This window comes from Anopheles merus, chromosome X (assembly GCF_017562075.2).
Source record: "Anopheles merus strain MAF chromosome X, AmerM5.1, whole genome shotgun sequence".
Taxonomy (NCBI): domain Eukaryota; kingdom Metazoa; phylum Arthropoda; class Insecta; order Diptera; family Culicidae; genus Anopheles; species Anopheles merus.
This window is the reverse complement of record NC_054081.1, coordinates 13,146,732-13,174,724: the sequence shown is the minus strand read 5'-3', so window position 1 is coordinate 13,174,724 and position 27,993 is coordinate 13,146,732. Positions and strand designations below refer to the sequence as shown.

General features: G+C 44.0%; 1 protein-coding gene across 2 annotated transcripts; it reads left to right on the top strand.

The window, feature by feature from the left end:
- Positions 1–2: 2 nt before the first annotated feature.
- Positions 3–27,959, top strand: LOC121594975 (zinc finger protein chinmo). Of its 2 annotated transcripts, none has more exons than XM_041918815.1 (5): positions 3–305; positions 950–1,168; positions 21,732–22,159; positions 22,264–22,389; positions 25,790–27,959. In XM_041918815.1, the coding sequence occupies exons 3-5, from the start codon at positions 21,732–21,734 to the stop codon at positions 26,316–26,318; spliced, it is 1,083 nt and encodes a 360-aa protein (XP_041774749.1). In that variant the 5' UTR covers positions 3–305; positions 950–1,168; the 3' UTR covers positions 26,319–27,959. The 2 variants fall into 2 exon arrangements, with proteins under 2 accessions (XP_041774749.1, XP_041774750.1); XM_041918816.1 differs by having other exon boundaries at positions 3–352.
- The last annotated feature ends 34 nt before the right edge of the window (positions 27,960–27,993 follow it).

Sequence of the window (27,993 nt, the reverse complement as noted above, 5' to 3'; positions counted from 1 at the left end):
CGGGGAAATTCCAGATCCATCTCGCTTGACACTCGCGCCCAAGCTGCTGCCTGGTTTAGCCCCGCCAGTGTCAGCGAGAGCGAAAGAGAGCGGCGCTTATCAAGCACGGTTTGAAGGGAAAGAAGCAGGCACAGTGTGTGCCAGTGTGTGCCGTGGACCGGAGTACCGGGCCCGTTTGCCGACGCAGCCAGCGCAAGTTCTGTGCCGATTGTCGCGCGAACCGGACGTGCCTGCCCCGTTTGAATAGCCCGGAAGTAGCCGGAATTTGGAGCGAAGAAGTTCTTGTCGTGTGGTGCGCGATTAGTGTAAGTGTGCTGGCGTGTGTGGTCCGGTGGTAGCAGTTGCAGTTGCGGTGTGTGAATTTCCGTGAATTCCCTCAGCAAAAGAAAAACAAACCGAGAACGAGTGGGAATGCGAATTGCCAACGTGTTGCGAAAGCTTTGGCACGCCGGACAGCAGCTTCGACCATCAAACTGATTGCGAGGCGAAAACCATGATCATCAAACGCTCTAACGTCAATCAACCTGCGAATCTACGAATCTTCTGACAGTGTCTGCTGACGTTAAAATTTGGCGCCACTGGGCCTGAAACAAAAAGTGATCAAAATTAGTGTGTGTCCCAATTGGCATCCAGGCTGGTGGGATGATATTCGAGGAAATGTGATTTGTTTTATCCATGGACTTTTCGTCGAATATCATCGGATTCGCTGCTTTGCGGCAGTTTGTCTAAACGCACTGCAAAGGAGAAGCCCTGGAACTTCCTAATTTCTGCTTCTTGTAGCGATATTAGCGCTACAGTTTAGTTCAGGCTTAAGCTCCGCATCATCAGTGGATGTCAAGAAACGATCATTCTGCACAGACAGATTGTTCGTAAACCGTATTCCGCGTGTTGGTTGTGATATTCGTTAGAATGAAACAATTCATTTCTCCCCTCTTTCATCCATCAACAGCTATAACAGAAAGTGTATAACGTGAGTGGTAGTGGTGTATCTGTGTGTGTGCGGTGATACGAAGCGTCTACTCTAGGAAGTGATCCTGCACAGCACGCGTTTAGGTTGGAATCCGAGCAGGATTCTTGGGTTGTTGAAGAGATCGTGCTAAAACTAGAACGTACACGGGAGCGTACGTAACCCAGCCGCAAGATAGTTGCCAACAGTCAGCAGTTATATGTAAGTGTCCATCGTCATCTTTCTGTTGGTGTCTCTAATTATCTAATTGAATGCTTAACTGGATGAGTGCATTGCAGTTTAAGAAGGATCTGATGTAAAATGTTAGAATATGTAATTGATATTTTAGAGGAAATAAGACGATCCTATGTTCGGAAGTGGTGATCTTCTCAAATAGCGCTTCAGGTAACTTCCATTCTCAGGCATTTGGATGAGGTGAGAGATTCCGCTCCGTTCCTGTCCTGTGCCGGCTTGCAAATCTTTCTACCGCGAAGCGGAAAGGAAGAAGAAGGCAACAAAAAACACCCCGGAAGCATTGACATTTCGGGTCCATCTGAAGGTGTGCTTGAAGAGTCGGGGGATGGTCGGTTTGGGAAAACACTTTAGTGAGATTGAAACTCCCCGAAACAACTCTCAACACTACCGCAAAGGTTGACAGCAAGTAGGCAACAAAAAAAAAAAAAAAAACAAAAAGAAAAAACCGAAAAGGACACGGTCCACTCGCCAACGGACACACAAACACACACCGATCCATCATCCATGGTGTATTAAAATTCAATTAAAACTCCAGCGCTACCCGCTTGGTGTGGGTCATTTCGGTAGCGAACAATTTTTGGGTCGATTTCCACCCGCCTAAAATGCAATTTATATTCCCAAAGGAAAGAGAGAGGGGACTGGTTTGCTCCTGGACTGGTTTTGCACCCCTGCCGGCCGGTACGGGGAGTTCCAGAGGTGTCCCTTCAGCGTTCGGTAGTGGCCATTTTTACGGCGGTTTAATTTTTGAATTACGTTCAATTATCCACGCCGTCCCGTGTGTTCGTCCCATGGCTTTGGCGCTGTTATGCAAGATACGGTAGAGTTGCAAGGGAACCGTCACCCACTCACAGCTCCTCGAGTTCATGTGTGTGTGTGTGTGTGCGTGTTGTTTGAATTATCCTTCCCCTTTCTAAGTCCACTCTGGACTCTAGGGGGAAGCAAGAAGCGTAGGGATCCTGATTGATGGGTTTTCCTCCGGTTTGAATGAGCTAATGCGTGCGCCCAGACAGGAGGGGTGGGAAGGGCGACACGTGCCTTGGAAGAAAAAAGCTTGCCTACTGGCAGCAGGTACGGGGCTGAACTCGGACAAGGGTAAGGACATTCAAGGGGAAGGAAATCCTGAAGAGAGTTAACTTTTTGCGTGACACAAGTCGGGGTTTTTCATAAAATCATTTGTACGTTATAAATAATATCTTTGACAAGCTGCCTAGATTGCCCTGTTCCCCTCCTTTTAGCGGTTGAACCAAAGAACCAAGCGCGAATGTCACTAATCAACAGTGCAAAAATTGAACAAAAATTAAATTCGCCATAAAAAATAAAAAGAATTATCCAGAAATGGAGCTGGTTCTGGTTACGTTCAGTTCAAAGTTGGAAATGTTCACCCTCTTTTTACGAGGTTTGCGATGTCGTTGCCCCTCCCCCACCCCTTTGTCTGGCCAGTTCGATAGAAGTCGGAGTCGAATTTTAATTGGATTTGCTAGATTTCATCAATCTCGGAGCGGAAAGCGAGACGCTGCTTTTCCTTTTGCCATTATCAACTGATTGTTTTTTTTTGTTAATTATTGCGGCTGAAAGTATTCAAGTGTTATGTTTTTTTCTTGCAGAAAGAGGATTATGCTTCCTTTCGAGAGAAGAGACAAAGAGATAGGGAGATTTTTCGCCTTTAGTGCACGTGCGTTGCAGCAGTGTCTCGCAGCTCCAAATCCTTCGGACCAAAAAGGACCAAATCCTTCGAACCGGATTATTTTTTTAAATTTTCATTCCCTCAATTTGAAAACAATTGCTCATGGGTCCATATTGTTGACACATTGTGTTCTCCGCCAAAACAATTGCACTATTGTTTCATAGGTTTCGTGGAGATGAAGTTTCTTGGCATCCAATGTCCAAACGGTAATGACATGTGTGAAGGTATGGAATTCGAAATCGCAGTCCCGGGGCACACAAACATCAAAACCCCGCATGAACGATGTCCGACGTCAATTTGTCCCGCTTGGTCCAGACGAGGCATGATAAAGCGAGCCGGGACCTCGAAAGTCTTGTCAGTGCGTCATCCGTCGGTGTGGAATTTCAAACTTCCACCAGCGCCATAAACTGGGGACCATCCCCTCTCGGTTGGCACCAGATCGCACGATTGACTATGATCCAAACCCTGTGGCCGGGCCGGAACGGGCTCGACCTGTAGAAAAGCTGGTAAAACGCATCTGGACGCTCTCTTGGTGGTATGAAAGCGATTTCCCGCCTCGCATTAGCCTTTGTGTTGCATTAGTTTTTGTGGAGTATCGGTTTGGTGCATCCTACCGGTCCTACCTGGTTGCAATTCGAGATGCGCTACCGTGAGTCAGAGTGCGTATGTTCCCCCGGTGCGAGAGTTTGCCGGGCTGTGCGGCTGTGGTTTCCAGCATGCAAACGCATGCAAACAATGCCGCGTGTCATATTGCCCGACGTGACGGATCCGAAAAGTGGACCTACCGCTGCTCCCCCAGGAAGATAAAATGGTTCGCGATAACCGACCCGCTTTTATTTGCGGGACTTAACTACGGCCCTGTCGTGTGCGGACCTTTTTTTTTTTTCTTTTTTTGCTACCACCCAAACCAACCTCCTTCCACAACCTACTCTAACCCTTTGCCAGCCGGTACAACCGGGCCGGTGCGTTGTGGGTTTTGCTGAGTTTGGCTCCTCCGGGCTCTAATTTCCACCGGACTGACGACGGCGGCGGCGACAACGACGACCGTTAAGTGGCCTGTCAGTGTTGTCAGCGTGGGCTTGGTCACCATTTTAGAATGCAGATTGTGCACTGCCGTTCAGGTGGTGCCAAAACTAAATTAAAAAAAAAGAGCTAACACGCAAGAGGAACGTTTGGGTGCTGCGGGCTAGCAAAAAAAAAAGAAAAATACTGGTGGGTCTATCGACCACGCCGTGCCAAAAAATTGTCTCTGCATGTCGATGACGATGGGTGTTTCGCCGGGAGAGATTTGTAACTGTCCAGGATTAATAAATCGGTAAAATCATGTTAGCGGTTTTCTTTTTTTATGGCGGTTTTTTATGGCTCCAGTTTGAACTGGTCTAGAATAAAACAAGACAAGTCTTGTTAATATTTCAATCAAAGTTCACTTCATGTATACTATGTTTTTTTCCTCAGAAGTGGCAACTTTGTTTTGCTCCTGCAATGTCGAACATAAATTAAAATGCACAGGAACATCTTTCAGATAATAATACATAAATACTAGAAAATATAAGCCAAATAAAATGTGTGTTTGAATCTAGAAGTGAGGCTTTTTGGAATGTGCAGTGCTGAAAACAATCACTCTCTTTGATCATTTATTGCTTTGATTTTTTTTATCAATATTTCATTTGAATATTACTTTCAAGGATAATATTGTTTTTATAAATAAAAATTAACGTTTGTATTTACGTCTGTATGTACAGTTATGCATCGCACTATAACTACTACTCAGGCGTATAAAAAGTAAACTTTGTTTTTTTTTTTATATATATATTCAATTTGTCTGTCTCTGTTCAATTAGACTCTTTTCTGGGTTGTACATGACTTATATAAGCCTATGAACTTAACGTTCCGGTAACTACTGCCACAATGTTGCGGTCAAAACGGACAAGCAGTTGTACGTCAAGAACAAGAAAGTACTAAACATGCCAAATTCGTTTAAAAAATAATTGTTCAATTGTCGGCCACCAGCCTTGTTTTGCGAGTTATTGCAGCTATTGTTATACATAGCCTACCGTAACTATATGGATTATCGTTTTTGGCGAATAGGGGAAAATACGAAGGAGATAGATAAAAACAGTGTATGAGTTTTGCAAAATACCATTTAATATTTGATAAACAATTTAGGATCATTACACGACTTGGTACGAAATTAAAAAAAAAACTGGGAAAGGGTCGTAACATAACTACAAAGACATTTCGAAAAAGAAGTTTTTTGTACTAACATATTCTTTCAAAAATCGTTCAAAAATAAAAAAAATACAATAGAGTTATTTAATTAAATAATAGAGTTATTTAACAAAAATATTTTTACATTGATTATTTGATTTGTATATTCAAAACAATCATTACATAAAAAACCTTTTGTTTTGAAAAAAAAAATAGGTTTCAAAAATATATTTTGTTAATTATCCTTGAAACAAATGTTATAAATACATTGATTTTTATATTTTTGGACGATTATTAAATGCATTAGTTAGAACAAAAACCTATTTTCCGAAGTATCTTTATGGTGATGGTACAACACTAAATTTGTTTTTTTAGTAATAAGTCGTGTAATAATGGGCAGTTAAAAATAAAAAGTCTCCTGGAAATTTTATACAAATGGGATATTCCATGGAACTTTATGCGTTTAGAAAACCATAAAAACCCTGCTATTGCCGCTTAAATCGTCACGCCTTATCAGAAGAAAAGGTTTTACCCTAGCAAGTGCCATCATTACCGCAAAAGACATTATGCATCACTTGATCACTCATATAATCTTCTCCTGGCTAAGGAGAAAAAATCACACATTATCGAAGGCCTTGCTACCATTGGAAGGTTACGTGGGATTGGGCCTTGGTGACGTGGAGCTATTCTAGCAGTAAGATCCATGAGAGCATTCCTATTAGGTGCACTGCACAGTAAAATTAATGCAATAAAGCTATATCCAATGAAACTAAACAGTTTGGCGTATTTTACAAGCTGATAATTGAAGAGTGCTTTTTGTTGCTTAGCTATTTTGTTGTTCTTTTCGTTGCGTTTAATTCTTTCTATCTTATTGCTTAAATTTTAGATAAAATATTACAAGCCAAGTTTAAAAAAGATATCTAGCATAAATACTGAAAAAAAAATAGTTAAACTGCTTAAAAAGTGGAGTTTACTTTGCGTATGAAATTTTATACGCTGTGGGCTACTACAGTATCTGTTTACCTCGTTGAGATAAACTCACTTCTTGATAGTCCGTAGGAGCTCTAGAATTTTTTGAAAGATTTAACCACGAAAACTTCATATATTTTACGGCAGTGAAAAATTATATTGAAGTCATCGGAAGTTAAGTCTTACGGAATAAATTTAATGCTAATAAATCATGATCATTGTTTTAGAATAATTTTTTGGTAAGAAAAAAAAACGGAAAACATACTTTTATATGATTTCCGTTTTTGATAATCTATATACCCACTAGCATATGAATTTTCATACGTCAGGTATCTCAACATATAAAGAATTCCAAACCAAAAAATTATTTCGCTCCTCGCGTTGACATAGTGTCTCATGTAATTTGGATCTTGTTTTTGTACATTCGAGTTAAAACTATTCTAGAGCATCCGATGGGAGTAACTCATCCAAAGTGGTACATTTAATTGATTGCTAGACCAGAGGTTTTATTTGCTCCAATTGGAGACACTCATTATAAAAACAAGAAAATCAAGGTTCATCAATTTTCCTATTTTTTTACATGCAGCTTACTGGAGTGGCTTAAACGTACTAAAAGGCTCGAACAAAAATTATTTCATTATTTCATGAATAATTCAATGATTAAAACCAAAACATGCCTCTCATGGACTGAAACCTTGAATGGATCGAGTGCCTTATACTCAAGACTGTTTGTCCAGTTCTATGAGTAAACCAATCAATTTACAGGCCAATGAGTAGCTATGGCAGATCTAGACGACTATTACGCCTAATAAGAAGTAACCACGCTATGGGATAACATTTTTGGCAAAGTTGTTGTACTCCTTTTTTATTTATAACAATACAGTAAGTTTTCTGTTCAGCTGTTCCCTAGCTTATCATAATCTTCAACATGTTTTTATTAGTAATTCTTTTAATTTCTTTTTTTTTAATTTGATTTATTTTATGGAAAGATTCATGATGTTTGTGCCATTTTTCTTATTTATTACTTTCAGTTCTGTTTTGATTGTTTCATTGAATGCAGGAAGTTTTTTAAAACGTACATTCTCAACAAACATTTTCTAATAGGCTTCAATTTCTTTGCAGTTTGAAAATTTGTTTTTTATTGCTTCAGTAATACCATATTCAAAGCAATTAGGATTGATAACCAATTTGTAATTATGTTTGAGTTTTTGTTCTTTGGTACTGATTTTTTCGTTTATTAGTAAATAGTTCAAGGTTCTTTGTTTTGAGCTGAGTTGACAAGAATTAATATTTTGCCACACTTTGTTCCATTTCAATGCTGAACACATGTTCAGCATTGAACACCATTTTTTTGTAATTGATGGAGAAGGATGAATGTTTATGTGTATCATTTAATGTATTTCATTTGCTGTTGGGTTTTCTACCATGCGTTCTGTTAGATACGTACATTCTATAGTTGAAGTTTCATGGATAGTTTTTGGGGACTAATTAAATATTAGAGGATTTTTGTTTTTGATTATAATTCGGGATATGAAGGGCATCCAGTGTTGTTCTTTTAAGTATCTGTTCGATATCAATGAACTTTGATTTTAATATCAGTAAATTTAATCCCCCTCTAGATTTGAGAAGGGCAAACTGATTGATGATGACTACTCTTACTACTCGGATTGGATATTCTTTTAATTTTTGTCTTTTAATTTTTATTTTTATTTAAACGATAAATTAATGCTATATTAAAAATTGCATAAATATTATCATCACAATTAAAACGCGGCATTGCATTTAATGTCAATCGGCGCCAATTAAGAGTAAATTTCTGTGTTTTTATGTATATTTTCCGATGTGTTATTGTGTTATTGTGTCCGATCGTGTCTCGAAGTAGTGCCACTGTAGAGCGTGCCCTTTACTGTAACCACTGCACCGTCGAGGCCGACTCGATTTGTTGCGTTAAAATTTGATACGCTTTTCGCTTGTGCTCCATCAATTGCAGATTAGCACACACAGCAAAGGCAAAGGTAAAAACGATCAAAAGGCTTCCTCAAATGTGAGTTATTTAGGGATATGTGTGCTTTGTGAGTATGTGTGTGTGTGTGTGCCTGTATCCTTGAATAGGTTTTCCTAATTGTCTAATCCATCCATCCATGCCTCACAGCCGGTTGTGGTCGGCGATGGTCCCTTGGTACGCATATCGTTCCCGCTCGCCCTCCAGCATTTCACAGCTAATGAAGGCAATGTAAGTGCAATTAGTGAGGCTCCTCGTGTGTGTATGTGAGGGCGTATGTTTGTGTGCGGGGGGAAAAGGCAGCATCCGGTAATGATAATCCTCCCGCTGGGAAGCGTGGGGATCCTTGTACGGGCGCATTTCTCACGGCGAGCAGAGGACGTCGATTAACCGATATGCTCGCCGAGGGGCCACAAAAAAGGAGGCAAACCCTGGCGGTGCTACATCTCGCGGCACGCGCGTTGTATTGGGGGATAATTAATGTTTAATGGTGTAACCTCGAGCACTCCTTTGGCTCTCGCACTGGGGGTAGCGCTGCGTGCGGGCGTCCTCCAGCAATTCACCCGCACACGGACACACACAGGCACTCTCTCTGCACACTAAAAAAGTGATGGCCGCACGATTTCTAAATGAAAAGGTATCCTTAATTCACCCATAGGAAGGTAAGCGTAACTGTGCGGATCGTGTTGCTGCTTGCTGATGGCGTGTGTGTGGAAGCTCACCGCAAAGTAAAAGCGCAATCAGAATTCATCAAGGCGACCGAAAAACACAAATGAAACCCTCGATCTCGCCATCCTGCCGCGTATCGCAATTATCCTGTTTTGAGGTGCTTTGTGAGAGGGTGAATTTGGCACCGTTTGCGGCGAGGGAGCAGAAATGGTCGAGCAGAAGAATGTATCCCTTCCACCAGGGGAGGCATGGCTTGCTGGTTCTGGGTCTTACGTCGCTTGCCAAAGCACTGGCTCACGTGCTCTCCAAACAAGCGGTTTGGTTCGGTCGCGTGTTCGACGGCAATTATGTCCGCACGGTCCCGTGGACGTCCGAGCAGGGAGGGATTCTCCCACCTGCAAGACGCGCGCACACACACACACACACACACACACACACACACACACACACACACACACACACACACACACACACACACACACACACACACACACACACACACACACACACACACACACACACACACACACACACACACACACACACACACACACACACACACACACACACACACACATACACATCCGAAAGGGCAAATATTTATCCGTGCGATCTCTCACAGTGCTCTCCGCCCTCCCCGCCTCGTTGGCGCTTAAGACTTGGCCCCGTAACGAGCCCGATTAGTGCACATGTCCTGGGGAAAGGTCCTTTCAAAATGCTGCGCCAATCCTCTGCGGCCCTCCCCCCGACAGCGTTGCGTGCCGGCAGCCAAACGTGTCACATTATCGGTTCGTCGCCCGGGCACCTAACGCCTGCCTGGCGCGCGGGTGCTTCGGAAGCCTCCGGAACACGGCGTCCCAGGTAAGCAACAGTCGTAAAACAATCGTCGTCGTACGCGCTTACCGACCGGGGCGGTTTTGTTGTGGAATGGTTGACAAATTTATGCGTTTCGCTCGTTTGTGTGCCCGATGGAGTGGCTTGCGTTGTGTCGGCAGTGGGCTAATTAAATAAGGGGAAACTGTGTAACCTTCTTCCGGGAGCGGCTACCATCGCAGCATACCCTCAACCGCCTTTAAGGGTGTACATTTTTACGTGTGCCACCGAAAATTGCAAACTCGAGAGCTAAGGGTATATGTGTTTGCGTTTTGCCTAGCGCTGTTAAATGCTCCCGGGTGGTTCCGGTCAAAACATGGCAGGGTGTGTGTGTTTTTTTTATGCGTCTTCCTCCGTCCAACCACTTCGGCTGGTGTGTGGTGGAAATTTATATCACATCAAAATCCAACTACAAACAAACAAGCCAACTTAACTGCCAACTGCCGTTGGGCATGAAATGCGCTCTTGTTTGGTGGAAAGGAAGGAGGAATCTGGTGGTGGTAGGTTCTTTATTTTACCACCACTTTCGCAACTGACTGTGCACAGCCGAAGTGTGTCATGCAGTTATCATAATTTGAATATCGTACATACATTCGCGTGTAAGAATGTTGCAATGAGTGAGTGCTCGAGCGGAGGAGGGCTCGAAAGACTGTCTGTGAGTTGCTGGGCTCTTATCGCGCGCAACCTTCTGCGCGGTTGCATCGTCTCTGCGTCTCTGCGAGATATTTTAAGCGTTTTGTCAACTGACACGCAAACAGATACGGGTGATGTTTTATGGTGCGCTACTTTTATCATTTGATGTGAGTGAATCTCAGCTCCTGCCTCAGTCGTTTTACGTAAGGTGCCATTATCCGGGGTGGTGGGTCGCTGATCTGATGCCCAGGAATAAATTTAGCAACCGCCAGTACCTGCTTGATGACGCTGCAAGGCTGCACGTCCGATAGAATCAACGAGGAAGTCTCATGCTGAAACACTGTCATGACCATTACAGGGCTCTCATAGCTTATTTGTTATTGTAAATTAGTTATCGGTGTTCACTAAATTTCACTTTAGCGTCGCAAATTCTACATTAGGCATTGTCAGCTCTATTCTAACGTTGTCAATGTCAAGTTTGAATCCGGCGTACTCGGGATTATTGTGGGCTTCATTAGAAAGGATCCATAATGCTACAGATGAATTGTTTGCATGCTTAGTTAATAAGTGTAATAAATAACTGTAAAATAACACAATTACATGAAAAGTTTTTATGTTACTTTAAATGTATAAACTACAGTCGTTGCTACTAAATTCTGGCTCTTACTCAGCTACTTTTATCTCTAAGGCATCAGTTTTTGATAGCGTCTCATAATTTTGCCTCCAAGGTATCCATTTTTAACATTGCGCATCCATTTTTGTCTTTAAGGAATCAATTTTTTTACTGTAAGTAAATTTACTTTTGCTTTCAAAATTTAACCTAATTACTGAAACTATATGTTCGAAAATTATTCAGTTTATGTTAAGAAATGAATAATTTAATTGATAGAATTCGAAATATTCAAATTGTTATGCCAATTTTGGAAACCATAATGGAGTGGAAATATCAGCATATATTCCCAGGTGTAAAGAATGTCCTGATTTAATAATCTTTTTCACAAAAAAAAACAATCAAATTACACGAATTTTGTATTGTTTTGGTAATCGCTAATTACAATTTTCAAAAATCTGCTCAAATGCCTTGTAAAATTATAACTATTCAACTGTTCAACTGTGCAACTGTTCTGTTTTTAAGGAATCAAACCCAATTTCAAAGATTATAGCGTATAGAAAATAGAGTTATGAGATTGGTTTTGGGTCTTGGTAGATACACTTCATCTGCTATTCTGCTTGACATATTACAATGGATGTCAGTCAATCAAAGAGTTGTGTTTCAGTCTATGATTTTGATTTACAAAATCCTACATGGTATTTCCCCTAGATATCTTGGAGAGCAGATTGTTAGAGGAACCGACGTCCACCGCTATCCTACTCGAAGAGCAAATGAGCCAAGGACAACGTACTACCTGTCCAGGAATGCTCAAAACGTATTATTTTTTCAGTGCATTTTTGTGTATTTTTTTGTTTTTTTGTTATCATGTTTTTGTTTGTTATTATTATTATTTATAAACTGTGAAAGTTTTACTTACACTTTTAGTTTACAAATATATTTTCTTTTCTTTTTATTTCTCGTAAGGACGGCCTGGTTGGCCGTAACGTATATTTTCTTTTCGAAATTTATAAATTAGTCACGAATTCTAATTCATAACCGCTTGATTTGCTGTATATCTACATATTTTTCAATGAATTTTATATATATTTCTTGACTATTTCGCCACATTGGAACAGGATGTTCTTGAGACAGCCCAATAATATTAATTTAGTGGATTCTATAGGCCCAGGAAGGCCAAAATGAACACGTCATTTTTTGCTTATTCCCGATCAAAACAAAACCTTTCCAAAATTGATAGTGGTTCAAAAAGGCATCCAGTTTATAAGTACTATGTAAACAAATAACTACAAGAAATACATAATGAGTTAGTAAAGGTCGCACAGAGAGGAAAGAAGTTTTTTTAAGTACAGTCTTTCCCCGAGATACGCGAATAATGCGTTCCGGAGACATTTGCGTAACTTGGATTTTCGCGTAAGTCGAATATCACGTTTTAGAGCCAAAATATACTTATGTAATAATGATGTTTGATTAAATTTAGTTCATTTATTCAATTTATTACTTATTTAATGCGATTCGTGTAGAAAATTCGTGCATTTCTGTCTTTTTAGTGATTTCAAATTTTGGGAAGAATTGCAATTTTTTTTTCATTTGACAGTTGATGGAGAAAATTGTACTGATTTGACATCTGAATTGTCAATAATAAAAATTCGCGCAACTCGAATTCGCGTAACTCGAGTGTCCGGTACTCAGGGAAAGACTGTACTTGGAGGTGACATTGACAAATATTTGTAGATTTTCGGCAGGTCGTTGTAGGGTCATAATTCCTGTAAATACTTTAGACTAGGGGTCTCCAAAATTTTCAGTTTACGGGCCCAAATATTTATTGCATTTATTTAAACCTTCACAAAGTCATCGCAGATATCAATATAGGTTCTCTGTTCTGATATGCAGCTCGTATACATTAGTTTGGAGACTTCTGCTTTAGAGTTTTAGTCACGAATATCGCTTGATTTCTCGCTATTGAAATTTATGATGTAGTAAATCAAAAACAACTGCAATATTTCCAAACCCATCCCATATGCAATGCACATTTATTTCGTGATTAAAACCGCAAAAGACCTTTCTTTAGTAGATAACAAGCTTTGGTATCATCAATGGGTCTTTAAATGTAAGCCACGATAAACAATCAGGTACATACGACGAAGGATAAAGAACCGTGAAGTGAATAAATGAAAATGGGTCGAGACCTGATCGTACAATATCATTCCATAAGATCCATACGATAACAATGTTTACTCCAAAAAAAGGTCCTGAAATCTTATCGCAGTCCTCCAATGGCAGATTTCATGACAACATATCGTATACAACAAAAAAACAAACATTCCAACAAAACAAGGACCTTTGTAAAGACAGTTGTGAATGATGGAAATACCAACAATCCTAAGTAATCAAACAGTTTCATTGATCCACAACGCGTGAAATGTTTTATTGGTACCTTTCTCTGCGAAAGGATCATCAGGCCAGGGAAACACAAACAGAATGAATTGGGCCGGGAACAGAACAGCGTGTCAAACAGAGCACGGATATTGGGCAGGGTTGTGGACGAAGCCGGTGCGAAAGCGCAGCTAAGACAGACAGACAGGAATCACCTTTCCCGTGCCCGTTTCCCCGTATCGGTAAACAAATTTAATGCTTAATTTGCTTTCCGCCTCCCGCCTATCGCCGCTTATGAATCCTTCGGTCGCGCTCGCTCCTCAGTTTGCTCTATCCTCCGATAATGTTTCCTTCCCACAGTATTTACCAAGCCCATTATCTGTTTGTTTGGGGAGACTGTGCCGCAAGAGCGCAACTTTCTCGCCCGCAGCGCATTTTTTTTGGTTCTCCCCCGTTGGCTTTATCGTCATTTAATTGCAAGCCGTGGTACGATAATGTGACTCGGAGCGCTGTTGTTGACTTTTTTTTTTGGTTCGGCTGAAGTGTTCTTTCGATATTTACTGCCTACTCCGGCACAGAAATGCTCTTTCCAACCAATTTGCCCGTCCCGCTAAAATCTCGACCAACGGCTTGGTCAGTCGGCTTCGGTGTACGTCCGATTTTCCCCCCGGTGATTGCAAGTTCTTCGCATAGCGTAACGGGGGCGCCTTTGGAAGAAGGAAATTATCATAATCTCTTTATAAATTATTCCCACTCGTGGAAGCGGACTTTTCCGGCCGTCCCGTCCTTCTGCCGCTCTGGCCTCGCCTGTTCGCTTTCCCTTTTTCTGCTTCCCGGACGCTCTCACGGTCACTTGCCGGCTCGCCGCACGCCATTGGCTGGCGGTTGGAGTGGAAGATGGAAAAATTATGAACAAACAAATTGCTCCGCCTGTGTCACGGTGGTTCGCGCATTTTCCTGTTGCTTTTCTTTGCTTCGAAGTATTTTTTTGTATGTTATTGCTGCTGTTGCTTCTTCTACCAGTCCTTCGGGAAAGAATTTGGCACAAGACGTCGGCTAGATGAACAAAAAAAAACCCTCTGGCTTTGGCTTAAGTTATGGACGTGTGGGGGGAAAATCCCACGCAGAAGGAAGATTGTTTCATTCGTAATTTTTGCCCACCCCACCCAGGAATCTTTCCCTGGGTCGTGATTTATGACGTTTCTGTTTGCGAATTATGCATACTTTATTAGGGACAAAGCACAAGAGCTCGAGGAAGTACACTTTGGACTGAGATAAGTCGTTCATGTCTTAGTTAGTTTTTTATTTGCTCGGAACATCTTGAACTCAATCCCAGGCACCCTCCCCCAAGGTACAGCAGAACGTACAATGCACACAGACGAATTTCGGACGCACAGCTTCATTCGAGCGAGCAAAATTCAATCGATTGTGCGATGGGCTTTAAACTGTCTCTTTTATTGACGAGCCTTTTTGGTGGCTCGAGGGCTCGAGGATAGATCGTTCAAAGTTTTGGGCGGATACTCTCTGATCATTGCCTGGCAGCGGACGGCAAGATCAAAATAAATTAACCACATCTAAAGGGGTCGACAAGCCAAGGTAGCGAGGGGGAGCGGCACTACTACTCGGCGGTGGAGCGGGAGCAGCAGAACGTCCGACGCATGTAGGATTTGAGCGAAAGAATGTGTGCAGGCAGTGCCAGTTCAAAGATGGAATTTCCATCGAGCCAAAAGTTTTCGCCCACTGCTCCAAAATGTCTATGTTTACCTTTATATTAAGTGGTTTACTGCTGCCTGGCGGGGGTTTGGGAGGTGTGTTGGAAGGGGCAGAGTAATACGAGTTTGCCGGAGACATCCGAAGAATGTACTCGCTTTCTCCTTGGATTGGAGCTGCTCTAGATGTTGCCATGGGGCGGTGTGCTGGTTGGTATGTCTTGGCATGTCGCTCCTACCGAAGGTTAGTGTTCATGTTACGCGTTGTGTGCTAATCCCGAATGCCTTGCAGCCAATTGTATGTGTGTGTGTGTGGAGGTGAAAGACATAGTTTCACTTTCTTTGCACTAACCCCCCTTCTTTTTGTGGGTGAGGGAAGCAATCTTTACTCATCCCTTGCTTCTGGATCCCTTGCTCATCCCTTGCTTCTCTACCCTCTCCCATCCCATGGGGTTAAATAAAGGACGAAGCGAGGATTTCGAAGCGCATACAGGGAAAGGTTGCCGAGCCAATTTTCCAATTTTCGACTGGTCCACACACCAAAGCTTTGGCCGGGTAGCGTATGTAACCGGATCCGGTTCGAAGGACCAAAATCGACGCCTCATCAAATATTGAGCCCGACGGTGGTTTTCAATCATTAATTCATCCAGCCAGCCGTCCGATTGATTTATACGAATTTGTGTGTGTGTGTGTGTGTACTATGAAAAAGGATGTCTGCCAAGATATTCAGTGTCTGTATGCCACGTATATGTGAGTGTGTGTGTGCTTGGCATAAAGCAAAAGGAAACTGGTATCAATTTTCTCTCGCCACATGCCACATTTTAAAAAGATTATTTCTGCACTGCTTGTCCGACAACCTCGCACAATGGTGGCACAATCGAGTTCGATAAAACGGAACGAGGCAAATAATTATCACCCGGAAAAACAGCTCACTAATTGATACTGTCCAGCCGGAGGACAGAGCAGGGCGAGTGAACAAATGAAGCCACTCCAGCTAGCTGAGCTCGATTTTCCGGAAACAGTGAAAAGCGTCGGATTTTCCCAATTTTTGCAACCAATATCAGGACGCTGAACAGTACGCAGCAGTACGAAATTGAATTGGACGTGTCAACGCTCTGGCGGCCTCACATTGCTACCAGCAACTGTGTTCCGCTCGCCACTTGCCTTGCCGTGGTCAATTTTCTTTCACTTTCCCATGTAGAGCACACGAAATTGTTTTATGGGTGTGAGTAGCTACAAAAACCCGTAACACTCCCCGCATGTGGTGGCAGCTCAGAGCGAAGGGATCACGCTTTTGAGGTTCATTTCGTAAATCACACACACACACAGCGCGGGAATAGCGGAGGCTAGCGAATTGCCAACCTCCCAGCGCTGCTGCTCGTACGTGAAACATGGTTGCAGTATTATTTTTTTTTGTCCAGGCCGTCCTAACCAAAGATGACGCTTGATGAGTGGCTGATGAGAATGTTAACGATTGCCGGTTTTGTGGTAGGCCGCTCCGAGGGTCGCCGGCATCGTACAGACAGACGGTGCAAGGATATAATTGAATCAAACACCTCGTGTCTTTGCTCGTGTCCTGCTGCTGCTGCTGCTGCTGTATCTTGTTTGTCGCTGCTAACTTCTGGTTTCGGTGACCACGCACTGAATGTGTTTGGAGACTTGGAGCAACGGTGCAAGGGAGCAAGTCAACAACCCGGCGGGAAAAATAGAACCGAAGCGAAAGAAGAAGAAAAAACACAACGGGGAAAGGCAAAATCAACAAAACCAGAAGTATGTTTTGATCCATCGCCGGCCCGTCGGAAGGACCGTCGGCTCTCGGTGTAGTGGTGTTTGCATTCCGGGTGCAAAATCTCGAATAACACCCCTTTGCTCCACCAGCCTGATCTCTTCCCCTCTTCGCAAGCTAACGGTAGTGTTGGGTTTGATACTGTTTTTGGGGGAAGGCTGATTTTGCTGATGATGTTTTAATATTCGCCGCCACCACACACCGCTGTTCGGTTCTGTGCGTGTTGCATGCTGAAATGTGAAACCCCGGTCCGCAAGCAAATTCTCGCCCGTTATGTGTCATTTCGGCAGGCGGTGCAGGGGGTGAAAATGGCGGCAGTTTCCCCCGTGTGCAACAGATGTGGGAAAATTGCGCACCGTGACGATTTGCGACAGTTGCAATTAAAATAATTATTAAAAACGCGTCGAGGGGAGCTCTCGACGGTGGACTGCCCATTCGATGCCTGACTGGATTCTTTGTACGGGAGGGGGTGGTGGTGGAGCTGAAAAAAAAGCGCAACTGCAACAAGCCGGTACAGCGGAGGTACCAACTGAAACGGCGCTGTCCATCAATTCATCATGTTGGCTTTTTGTTTCATGCTTCGAAGGGATACGAGGAGAACGTTATTTATTCAATGGATTCGTGTTACGGGTGAGGTTATGTGTTTTTTGTCCGTTTTTGCCGCAATTCGAAACATAGTGAATGCTGTACACAAATCTACGAGGACAATAAGTTATAAAATGTGTGTGTGTGTGTGTGTGTGTGTGTGTGTGTGTGTGTATTTTTTTTAAGAGCATTTATAGTTGTAAAGGGGACATCTATGCATTACGTAACTGAATGCAAAGTATGAATATCTCCTTGCTCCTGTTAGCAGGCAAATGCCGCTATCATCATCTATATTATAAGATGTACTCCTTGTTACGTATTTTATGGATATTATAAATTGTTGATCGAGTTTTTCAATCCAAGAATGGTATTACAGGGTTTTCCCAGGAGTTTTCATAGCTGTGGGACACTTTTTGAACTCTTTCTTAAGTGAAATAAACGGGAATCTTACTCTATAGCATCCTTGTTGGACAAATCAAATAGGAATTTCTAAGGAGCCTGTCCAAAAAGGGTGTCATAGAGTTCAATTTCCATCATATGAAGTTCACTTCCCATAAGCAAGAGTCGAGGAAGTGTCTCATAACTATGAGAACCCCTGGAAAACCCTGTACGACACTTGTCAGATGTATTATATGGAGTTTAACAATCGACGGCTGAAATCATGTTCGCTGAAATCAAACACTCAATACAAAAACATACGCCAAAAACCTTAGATTAAAAAAAAAACAGAAACGCCACAAAAAAAAATTATTGTAAAATGTGTCTTTGTTTGTAAACAAAGGTTGAAATCCAATATGGCAGCACGAAGCTGCCAATCGATACTATCTGGATGATGAATATTGTTCCTCTGACAATCTGCGATTTAAGCGTTCTGCCTTAAAATATAGAAGGGCCAATATATTATCGCTTTCGACTGTTTTAACTCATCTTCATCTACCGAATTGTTTATATTTACTTAATTGACAGTTTTGTTCCACCACATTACGTTTAGTTAATTGTGTACAAATAATTATTGCATCTTTAATTCGATTTTCAGCTCGTTTCGTTTATCTGTTTCAAAATAGTTTTAATAGCTTTAATTTATTGCGTAGTAAACATGGTTTTAAATAGTTTTTATCCCTACTTATACATCCCTTGCTGTGTTTGAATGTGTATGAAGTGTTTAAATTTCAGCCGACAAATGTCGAATGCCTAAATTCCTAAAAAAAATCCGTTGAACATAAAAAAATAGATTAGGCAAAATATAGCATTAGTTCCAAGGTACGGTTAACTTTGCAAAAACCCTCAGTCCCTTACAGGGTTTCTCAAGCCAGCTCAACATTATAACACTATTTTTCCAACACGTTAAACGATTGTCAACATCGTAATATAAATATAAGAATGGGTGACCATACCGCCAACGTACATTTTTCAAATTCGAGATGGGATTTTACGCGTTCAAAATCTAGTGTTACCAAATTGAAAAGAGTTTACGGATTCGAATTGTAATTACGATGTTGACAATCGTTTAACGTGTTCGAAAAATAGTGTTACGACGTTGAGCTGGCTTGAGAAACCCTGTATAGGTAACGGTGGGGAAAGCATGCTAACTGTGTAATTTAAGAAAACCAAAACAACACAACATGCATTAGCTGCAAATTTTTGCTAAAAGGGCTCGTGTTCATCTACCTCGAAAGATGCAAGCATGCTTGTTCGCCTTTACTTGGCACCATGGGTAGTTTATTTATTATGATGTGTTAATGCAAACCATTTTCTCCGATTACTGACGGCGGCTTTACAACAAAATATAAACAGCGGTGAGCGAGCTAGCGGTTTGGCGGTGAAATAAATAAATAGAAACTAACAAACAGAAAGAATAAACACGACACCAAAATGAAACAAGAAGCGTTGGATTCGGCTTTTGTATGTGTGTGTTGTGGGGTACGCTTTAATGCAAAATAACATCGCTCCATCAACACCGTGATGCTGAGGCAGGCACGCGCCACCAGAAGCAATTGAGCACAAAATTAAGCGGCAATGAGTGAGGCAAATAAAAAAGTAAGCAAAAAGAAAAGAAACATACGCCAAGAGCAAATTCACGAAGTGAATATTATGGGGGAGGGTAGAGCAGTACAAACACTCTTCTCCTAGCTGGTGCCACGGAAACGATATAGCAGGCAATCCTTGTTATTTTACAGGTTCACTCCTTCTGTAAAAACTTCCCTTCCCTTGTTTACTTTCGGCGTGGCCAGCGTTTCCCGTTTCGTTCGTGTGCTTTGCACACTTTTCTCGTTACTTTGCTGTGACATTTCGGTCCGTCGATGGGCGGAGAAGGTGCAAACATTTTCCGCGTACAAACGGCCACTAAATCTTTCCATTTTTTTTCACCTGACAAGCCGAGCTGGTCGGGGGTGGGGGCTAGAATGAAAGAATGCAGTTGGAGGAGTTCTTTCGCTTTAAACCTCATACCAAAGGGAGGAAGAATTAAAAAAAAGGAAAATACATTCAACGAAGCCGTTTTGCGATAATTACGCCTAGTGCATCAGTGACGGTGAGTGCATTAAAGGAAAGATGTGCCTAAAACATCCGCAAACGCCTGTTACGCTATTTAAAGCATTTCTGAGTGAAACATCTAAACATTAAAATCCTATTACGGTGGAAAATATTGCCAGCAATGCATTCATTTGATGTCCCGAAGGAGGAGAAGGAAATATATAAATATTTGTGCATAGTAACAATCTAGTTTCTGGTATTGAATGAAATTTATGGTCAAATAATTACCGTATATGATTTGTATGTATATTTATGTTGACAGTTTTTGAAATCAGAAAAAGAACACAAAAGAAGGGACTATCGATTTTTTTAAATTTTCATCAACTTTATCATAATGTATTTCTTATCTTATTGTACCTTTTTGTTTTGATCCAACTTCAATGAATTAAAAAAAACCTTGAAACGTCTACGTCCAATCTCAGCTCAGATATTACAGGTTTGTTGTTTTTGGGACGTTGTGTAGTAAGTTTGAAAACCCCTTCTGCAAAACGTGACACATTGAACGGAATTCCTCATTAACAACTGGAAAACTCTTGAACGCGCGCAGTAAGGCTTCCCTCATACTTTTTTGTTTGTTTAGCTATTCGTTGTTTTTTTTTTCTCCATTTCCATTGTTTCGTTGATGCTGAGTGCAGTTTTTCCAACAACGGAATTCCTGGCAACCAACTTTTTGCTTTGGTGCAATTGACGCTTCGTTTGTTGGTTTAGAGTAACTTCTTGCATTTGTTCCTTTCTGCATTGATGTTTGCCTCCTGCTCGGGCTATGGTGTGACTGCTGTTCGCATTGCAATTCCATTTACATTACCCCGGCGTGGGTGTACTAAACTGTGCGGAGGAAGCCGTTGACGGCAAATGTTTCGATCGTCGGTGAATAAGTTTTCCCCGCTGTTTTGAGCTTTTATGTTGTTTTGTTGCTGTGCTCTACTCGTCTGAGGGAAAACATATTTTCGAACGTGTTGTTTCTATACCCGCACACCCCCTAACCCCGCCATCAGTTTTTCGCGAACGAGTGGACGTGGGTGATTTTGAAACTGGTTTGCCTGGGCGGAACAAAACTTAACCGAGCGGACGAAAACACCGCGTCCGAGCGGCCGTCGCGTCCGGTGCAAGATTTATTGGAGTTTGCCGAGAGTGCCGGCCCCAGTCACTCGGTGTGGGCGTTTTGGAGCTCCCGTTGAAGTTAATTAAAAGATTAAAATGCTATAGCAGGAAGGGATGAGGGGCGTACTGGAAGGGACAAAATGCGAAATTTTGCAGCAAAAAAAGTTTAAAGATATGCGATTTTCGTTTCCACTTCAACCCGTTCTACTTTCATTCGCCCAAATTGCATCAGCAGCCGCGCTGATCAGCACGTTCTTACCTTCCAGGTGAGCTCAGATGCTGCACCTGTAAAAGACATTCGAAAGACAGTGCTTGTAGAAGGAACTTCCGGCCATTCCGCTCCATTAGGGTGATTGGAAAAGTTCGCACGCTCGTAAAAGGCGAACATGGATGCTGTTGCGGGAGAATCGTTTGTGTGTTTTATGACCCTGGCAGTGTGGTCTCTTGTTTCGTGGTACGGCACACGTTATGAAGGGCAGTTTCTTAGCATTGTACCAGCAACATATCTACCTGTTATCACTTCTTTTATTGTGGGATGTCTATCGAAATGTTTGAAATGTTTTTCTCCGTGCTCTTTCAGTCCGTGGTCGATTGAAGAGGTGTAGGGACAGGTACTTTATCAGCTGTAATGTCCGATAAAAACTGTTGGGCATAGTTTTTCTTCACAATAGCAATGTCTGGATGTTAACAACACTACCCTGGAGTAAAATACAGCAAAGATCCTAAAAACCTACCATCCCGTGCGAAGATTTCGAGTGTCCAACTAATATCCCCTCTTCCCGTACCTTTGCAGATGATGACGATGGACGTCACGAAGCCGGAGCTTCCCCCGGCTGCGGCTGGTATGGGTGGAGGTGGTGGTAATACCGGCAGCATGTCACTCGGTGGACTCGTCCCAACCGGTCCCCAGCAGCAGCAGCAGCAACAACAACAACAACAACAGTCCCAGCAGCCACAGTCTCAGCAACAATCCAACCAATCCGTCGTGGGTGGCGGACCGGTAGGTGGCGGCGGTGGTGGTGGTGGGCCACCCCACCCTCAGCAGCAGCTCTGTGCGGGGTGTGGCAAGCACATCCAGGATCGGTTCCTGCTCCGTGCACTCGATCTGCTGTGGCACGAGGATTGCCTCAAGTGTGGCTGCTGCGACTGCCGGCTCGGCGAGGTGGGCTCCACGCTCTACACCAAGGGTAACCTGATGCTGTGCAAGCGTGACTACCTGCGGTAAGTTGCTGATGGGTGTGCAGTTTTACGGCAGTCTTCGATCTAATTCGGCGACCATTAGTCGAGCGGCGTGTACTTAACGGGCGAACGTCTTTATTTCGCAGACTGTTCGGCAACACGGGCTTCTGTGCCGCGTGCAACAAGGTAATTCCGGCGTTCGAGATGGTGATGCGTGCCCGGAACAACGTCTACCATCTGGAGTGCTTCGCTTGTCAGCAGTGTAACCATCGGTATGTATTGTTTTCGTGGACTGTAGGGAGAAGTTATTCGTCTTTTTTCTTTATGAGGTACTCCTCCTTGCCTACAAGTCCTCTCACTTCCTGAGAGTAGTCTCCGGACAGTTCGGTTAGCAATAGTCTCGCTCTGGACTACCCTTTCATTCTGTCCACTTGGTTCTGGTACTGGAACCGTTTAGAATGGGCCGCGGGGGAAATCAGCAACCGGTCAGGAAAAAGGGCTCTCGATCCGGTAGCATATGGTTCTCCGGTCCGGTGCCATCTCCCTTTCAACCCCTTTGTTCCCCCTCCCCTAACCGGGGAAAGTTATATTCAAAACCCCGGAGTACGCTGAGGACGGTGTGAGAAATGATTAATCGTCCTCAGCCATGCCCCGCCGATCACTCTGGAGCACACTCGTGGTCAAAATGTCGGTTTGATTCGAAACTCCCGGAACCCGTGCGAAGCGTGTGCGACGGGACGGGCAGGGGGTTGGAGCAGAAAAATGAAATTATGTCCTCACTCTCCCGCCCCGCCCCGAGAGCGGCTTCCGATCCATTTGGAAGTGCTCGAAGTTTTTGACGCACAACAAAACCGGAATACTGATTAGAGCGCGCCGGAGAGAGAGAGAGAACCAAAAAAAGGACATAATACCCTGAACACCCCGTTTCACATTCCCTCTCGTACCGGGGGAAAAACTATTTACTAAACATCGCTTGATTTATGATGCCACTTTTCTTCTGTGTGTGTCCATCCGTTTCCATCCTCATTTCCCCTTCCCCGCTCGGAAAAGATGGATTGAAAAACCACGGCCACTGCCAAACGGGCACCATCGCCTAATGTAATGCAATTTGAATAAAATCCCTTTCCGGCCATCCTCTACCATCCTCCGCCAAGGGGCCAGATCAAATTCATCATTATCATTGTGTCCAGCATGGCAGGAGGGGGTGGGGGATGCCGGCGAGTGGCGGTAAACCGTCAGCATCGCTGTCAAATTCGAGCATCCGGTGGCGGTCCAGGCGGCAGGCATCACTGTCACCGACAGGCTCTCGGGCACGGCGCGGCGAGGGAAATTATTACGATTGTCTTCATAATTACACTTGAGCATTTATTGTTTGTGCCCATGATCTCCACTTCCGCCGGCTCGTGGAAGGGTTTGCAGCGGGAGGCTTAAGCTGTGTTTGTGTGGGTGTGTGGAAAATGAGCGTCACATTTCATTCCGTTTTTCGAACACCGAGCGCGAACGCACGCACGCTCGGTTCGTCGTCGGTGTCAAGTGCAGCTAAACTGCTCGAAATGCTCCGCATCGTGTCAGCCCTTTCCACTCGAGCATAAACAGACACACACAATGCCGAAGTGTATGGGAGAGGGAGGCCAAGCTGCCAGAATCAATGTCGCACAACACAACTTCGCTTCCACGCCACCAAAAACGATTAAACCAGCAGGGAGTGAGAGAGAAGGAGATACCGGAGAAGGGGGAATTTGTTGGTATTTATTTCACTTCTTACTGGCACAACCCAATCCCTCCCCCCGCCCTATTTTCATCCCGCGTCAGTAATGACTTTCAGGTGGCCCCCTCGTGCGGAATCCCGGGCGCAAAAGGGACACAATGTTGAAAATTATTCTACCATATAATATTATTTTAATTTGATTTATAATCCTCGACATATAAATTTGCGCTCTGTGTGTGTGTGTGTGTGTGTGTGTGTGAGAGAGAGAGTGACAGAGAGGGAAGAGGGATGAGAGCAAAAGTGTGCAGTGCCAGATAGTTGTGGCAGTTTGTTTGGTGGTTGAGTTTGCCCACCCCCTCTTTCATCCTTTTCAGCCAGCGCCACAATTCCGGTATGAATTTTGCGGTTTTCCAACCGCTTCCTGCAAAAAAGATAACCTTAGAAAACAGGGACATTACCCCTCGCATGGAGATGAATGTTGGGGCCACACACAAGTGCTGTGTGTGTGTGTGTAGTGTAGTGATGTACTCTTTGGACCCAAGACTCCGATCCGACTCCGACTGTTACAGGTTAGATTCCGACTCCAGCAAAATGGAACTACTAGATCCGGTCGTAGTCGGAGTCGCCCGGAGTAGTCCGGAGCAATTTTGAGTCGTTCGGAGTCGTTTGGAGTCGTTCGGAGTCGCTCGGGGTCGTTCGGAGTCGTCCGGAGGCACTTCGTATATAACCCTTGTTTCGAAGGCCGATACCGGACGACTCCGGACGACTCTGAGCGACTCCGGACGACTCTGGACGACTCCGGACGACTCTGACTCCGAATGACTCCGGGCTACTCCGGACGACTCAGGACGACTTCGGACGACTCCGGACGACTCCGGACGACTCCGGACGACTCCGGACGACTCCGGACGACTCAGGACGACTTCGGACGACTCCGGACGACTCCGGACGACTCCGGACGACTCCGGACGACTCCGGACGACTCCGGACGACTCCAGATGACTCCAATTGACTCCAGATGACTCCGGACGACTCTGAACGACTCCGGACGACTCCAACTCCGAACGACTCCGTACGACTCCGGACGACTCCGGACGACTCCGGACGACTCCGGACGACTCCGAACGACTCCAGACGACTCCGACTCCAAATGACTCCGGGCAACTCCGGACGACTCTGAACGAGTCTGAACGACTCCGGACGACTCCGGATAATGCAGGGTGACCTTCCGGAGTTGATTCCGAATTTATTGGAGCCGGATCGGAGTTGACTCATAATTTTTGCTAATTTTACCCATCACTAAGTGTAGCGCATTATGTATAGCGCGATGGGCCATCACCAACAGGGAGAGCTCCACGACCACCACCGACGTGGAGGATGGGTGACACACAAATTTTCGGGTGACAAAACTCGCTTGCTCCCCTCCCCAGTGCACTGTGGGTATCGTTGGACGTTCGATTTTACCTTATCTCACATGCAGGCGCATCCTGTGTCCTGCGTTCGGTGCGATGATGATGATTCCCCCCCCCTCCCCTTTCGGTTTGTTCTGTTTAAATAGCTGCTCCGGCAGGGGGAGAGGTGGATGGGGATAGGGCACGGACAATTGCAGTTGATGTTGCAAGCTGTGCTCTGCATGCAGCTGAAATTAGCTACACCGGGTGTGATCGTTTTGTCACCATGTCACGACGCGTTTTTGGGAAAAGGGTTGCCGTGATTGAATTAATTACATTCTCACCCTTCCACGGCACGTTCCCACAACGGCTCTCCTTCTTTCTCTCTGCTACCACTCGCAGCTGCCAAAACGCGGAAAACCATATGACACAAACACATACACATTCAAACCATTCGCATAGCCCTCATTACATTTGAACGGTTGCCTGTGTCCTGGCCCGATGATGTTAATGTCCGTTTCGACTGATTGTCAATTCTGTTTTTTTTTCTTCTCCCCTAAACCAACCCGGCAGGTTCTGCGTCGGCGACAAGTTCTACCTGTGCGAGAATAAGATCCTGTGCGAGTACGACTACGAGGAGCGGCTAGTGTTCGCGTCGATGGCCAACCATCCGATGCTGAAGCGGCAGATCTCGCAGGGTGGCGGCGGCGGACCTGTAATGCAAAATGGCCATGGTGGTGGTGGCGGCGGCGGCGGCGGTGGTGCTGGTGGCGGTAATGGTGGACCACCGATGCAAGGACAGGGCATGGTGGGTGGCGGAGGAGGAGGTGGTGGAGGAGGTATGCCATCGCCACAGCAGAACGGGCCGGCCAATGGGAATCTGATGGGGCTGGTCGGCCAGCGCAACGCGGGAGCAGGTGGTGGCGGTGCTGGAACGGGCGGTGGAGGAGGTGGTGGCGGGGCTGGAGGTGGACCCGGGGTTGGTGGTGGTGGTGGCGATCACAACAACAACAGCAGCAGCCTGTCCGCCGCACTTGCGGGCGGGCCGTCGCCGTTCGGTACGCCGGCCCATATCAAGGCGGCCCTCAGCACGGCCAGCTAAATGATGGTTCCTTAACGTAAGAGCGCACAGTGAGGTTGAAGGAGTTGAAGAAGGGAGAGAATGATAATGAAAGAGAGCGAAGGAGAGAGAGGGATGAAATGAGATGTGTGGATGGTGAAATAAGTAAGTTTTCAGTTGTTTAAGTTGCGTTTTATAGTTTTTGTGAAATGTATGGGATTTGGGTTGACGAGACGTCTAGAATAATGTTCAAGAAGCTCCCTCCTTACGTTGACATCAAAATAGGCTCGTTGCATTGGATATGTCTTACATGGCTAACATTTTCTAATAATTTCATTTTCTTACTAGGAAGCAAAAAAGATTTCAAGCTTCAAGCCAAAATTCCATTTATCTACAACGTAATGAGTACTCCAATCACATGCATACACTCACATGTTCTCTTGATCTACTCTCCCTTCGATGGCTTTCTGGTTTCTTCCAAAAAAACTCCTATTACCAACGATCGGCAGCCATCACTAGGTTAGTAGGATGAATTTGTGCCAAACTCCGCAAAAGTTCCATTTGCCGATTCGGGGGAAAAAAGGAAGAGCTCGAAAGTATGAAGGTAACGCGTGGTAATAGTAGTAAGTAGTCTCGGAACCATCGGTGCGGAAGTTGGACGAAAGTTTTTGTTTTCTTCTGCGCTGTATTTTCTATTGTTTGAATTTATGTCATTTTTTTGTTTCGTTTATTTACTTAAAAAAAGAAAAAAAATGTGTGAATTCGAACTCCTTCTTGTTAACTAATTAGTAACGTGGGTCGAGGCTTTAGTTAAGATATCGATTTTCTGCCCGGCAAGATTTTTCCGTTTTCCCTTAGCTCCCTCCAACGCTCTGCTGGCTGGCCGCGTCTCTAGCTCGTGTAAATATTAGGCTATATGTTACGATTAAACGAATTGTTTGTTATGAAATTGATTTGCAACGAATGCTGGCCAACTAGCGGTGGGAGGAGGGGAGTGTGGGACGAAATGAGAGGGGGGGAAATTGCCACGAGAAAATTATTACATTGTGACTGATACACACATACCAGTACAACGTCCAAGCGGTGCGCGTGCTGTGTTCGTCGCCAGTAGTAGCAGAAGCTACGAACAGAAATGGTGCCGTGACCAGGATTTCCTCTATAACTTCCTTTCGTTGCTTGTCGAGCAGCTAGTGTTACATGTAATTTTCATCTTGTTTTTGAACCTTTTTCTTCCATTGAGTCCCCACTTGTTCGATGTTATTTAATTTTTCATTCCGGTTGACATACACACCCACACTTAAAAACTTTTTGGTAACAAAATTACGAATTAACAAGCAAACTCTCTACTGAAGCTGTACAGTGCGGAGTGCTCAGTGTGGGAATCAAATTGCCGAGTGGGGGAAGGGATACATTTTGGAGCAAAAAAAACTGAAAACGAAAGACTCTGCTATAATGAAGCAAATACGAAGTGCGTAAGATGGTGGAGAAAGTGTTGAAATAAAATACGAAAAACAAAAACAATGATTGAAAAAACAAAAATCAAATGTCTAAAAAACTTAATGGCCCATGTTTAATCAAATAGTGAACGGTGAAAACACAAAACGAACTCGCACACGATGTGTAACATTCAGTTTGCTGAATGTGTAACATTCAGTTTGCTGAATCCGGAGGCAAACGAATCGACTAAAAAGGCTTGTAAAGAAAGGAGAAAAAGCAA

What these genes read in the sequence shown, in the direction of transcription:
- LOC121594975 (XM_041918815.1), top strand. Translation starts at nt 21,732, where the DNA reads ATGATGACGATGGACGTCACGAAGCCGGAGCTTCCCCCGGCTGCGGCT. An exon ending in TGCAAGCGTGACTACCTGCG is followed by an intron (nt 22,160 to 22,263) that starts GTAAGTTGCTGA and finishes TTTATTTCGCAG; the next exon opens with ACTGTTCGGCAACACGGGCT. An exon ending in TGTCAGCAGTGTAACCATCG is followed by an intron (nt 22,390 to 25,789) that starts GTATGTATTGTT and finishes CCAACCCGGCAG; the next exon opens with GTTCTGCGTCGGCGACAAGT.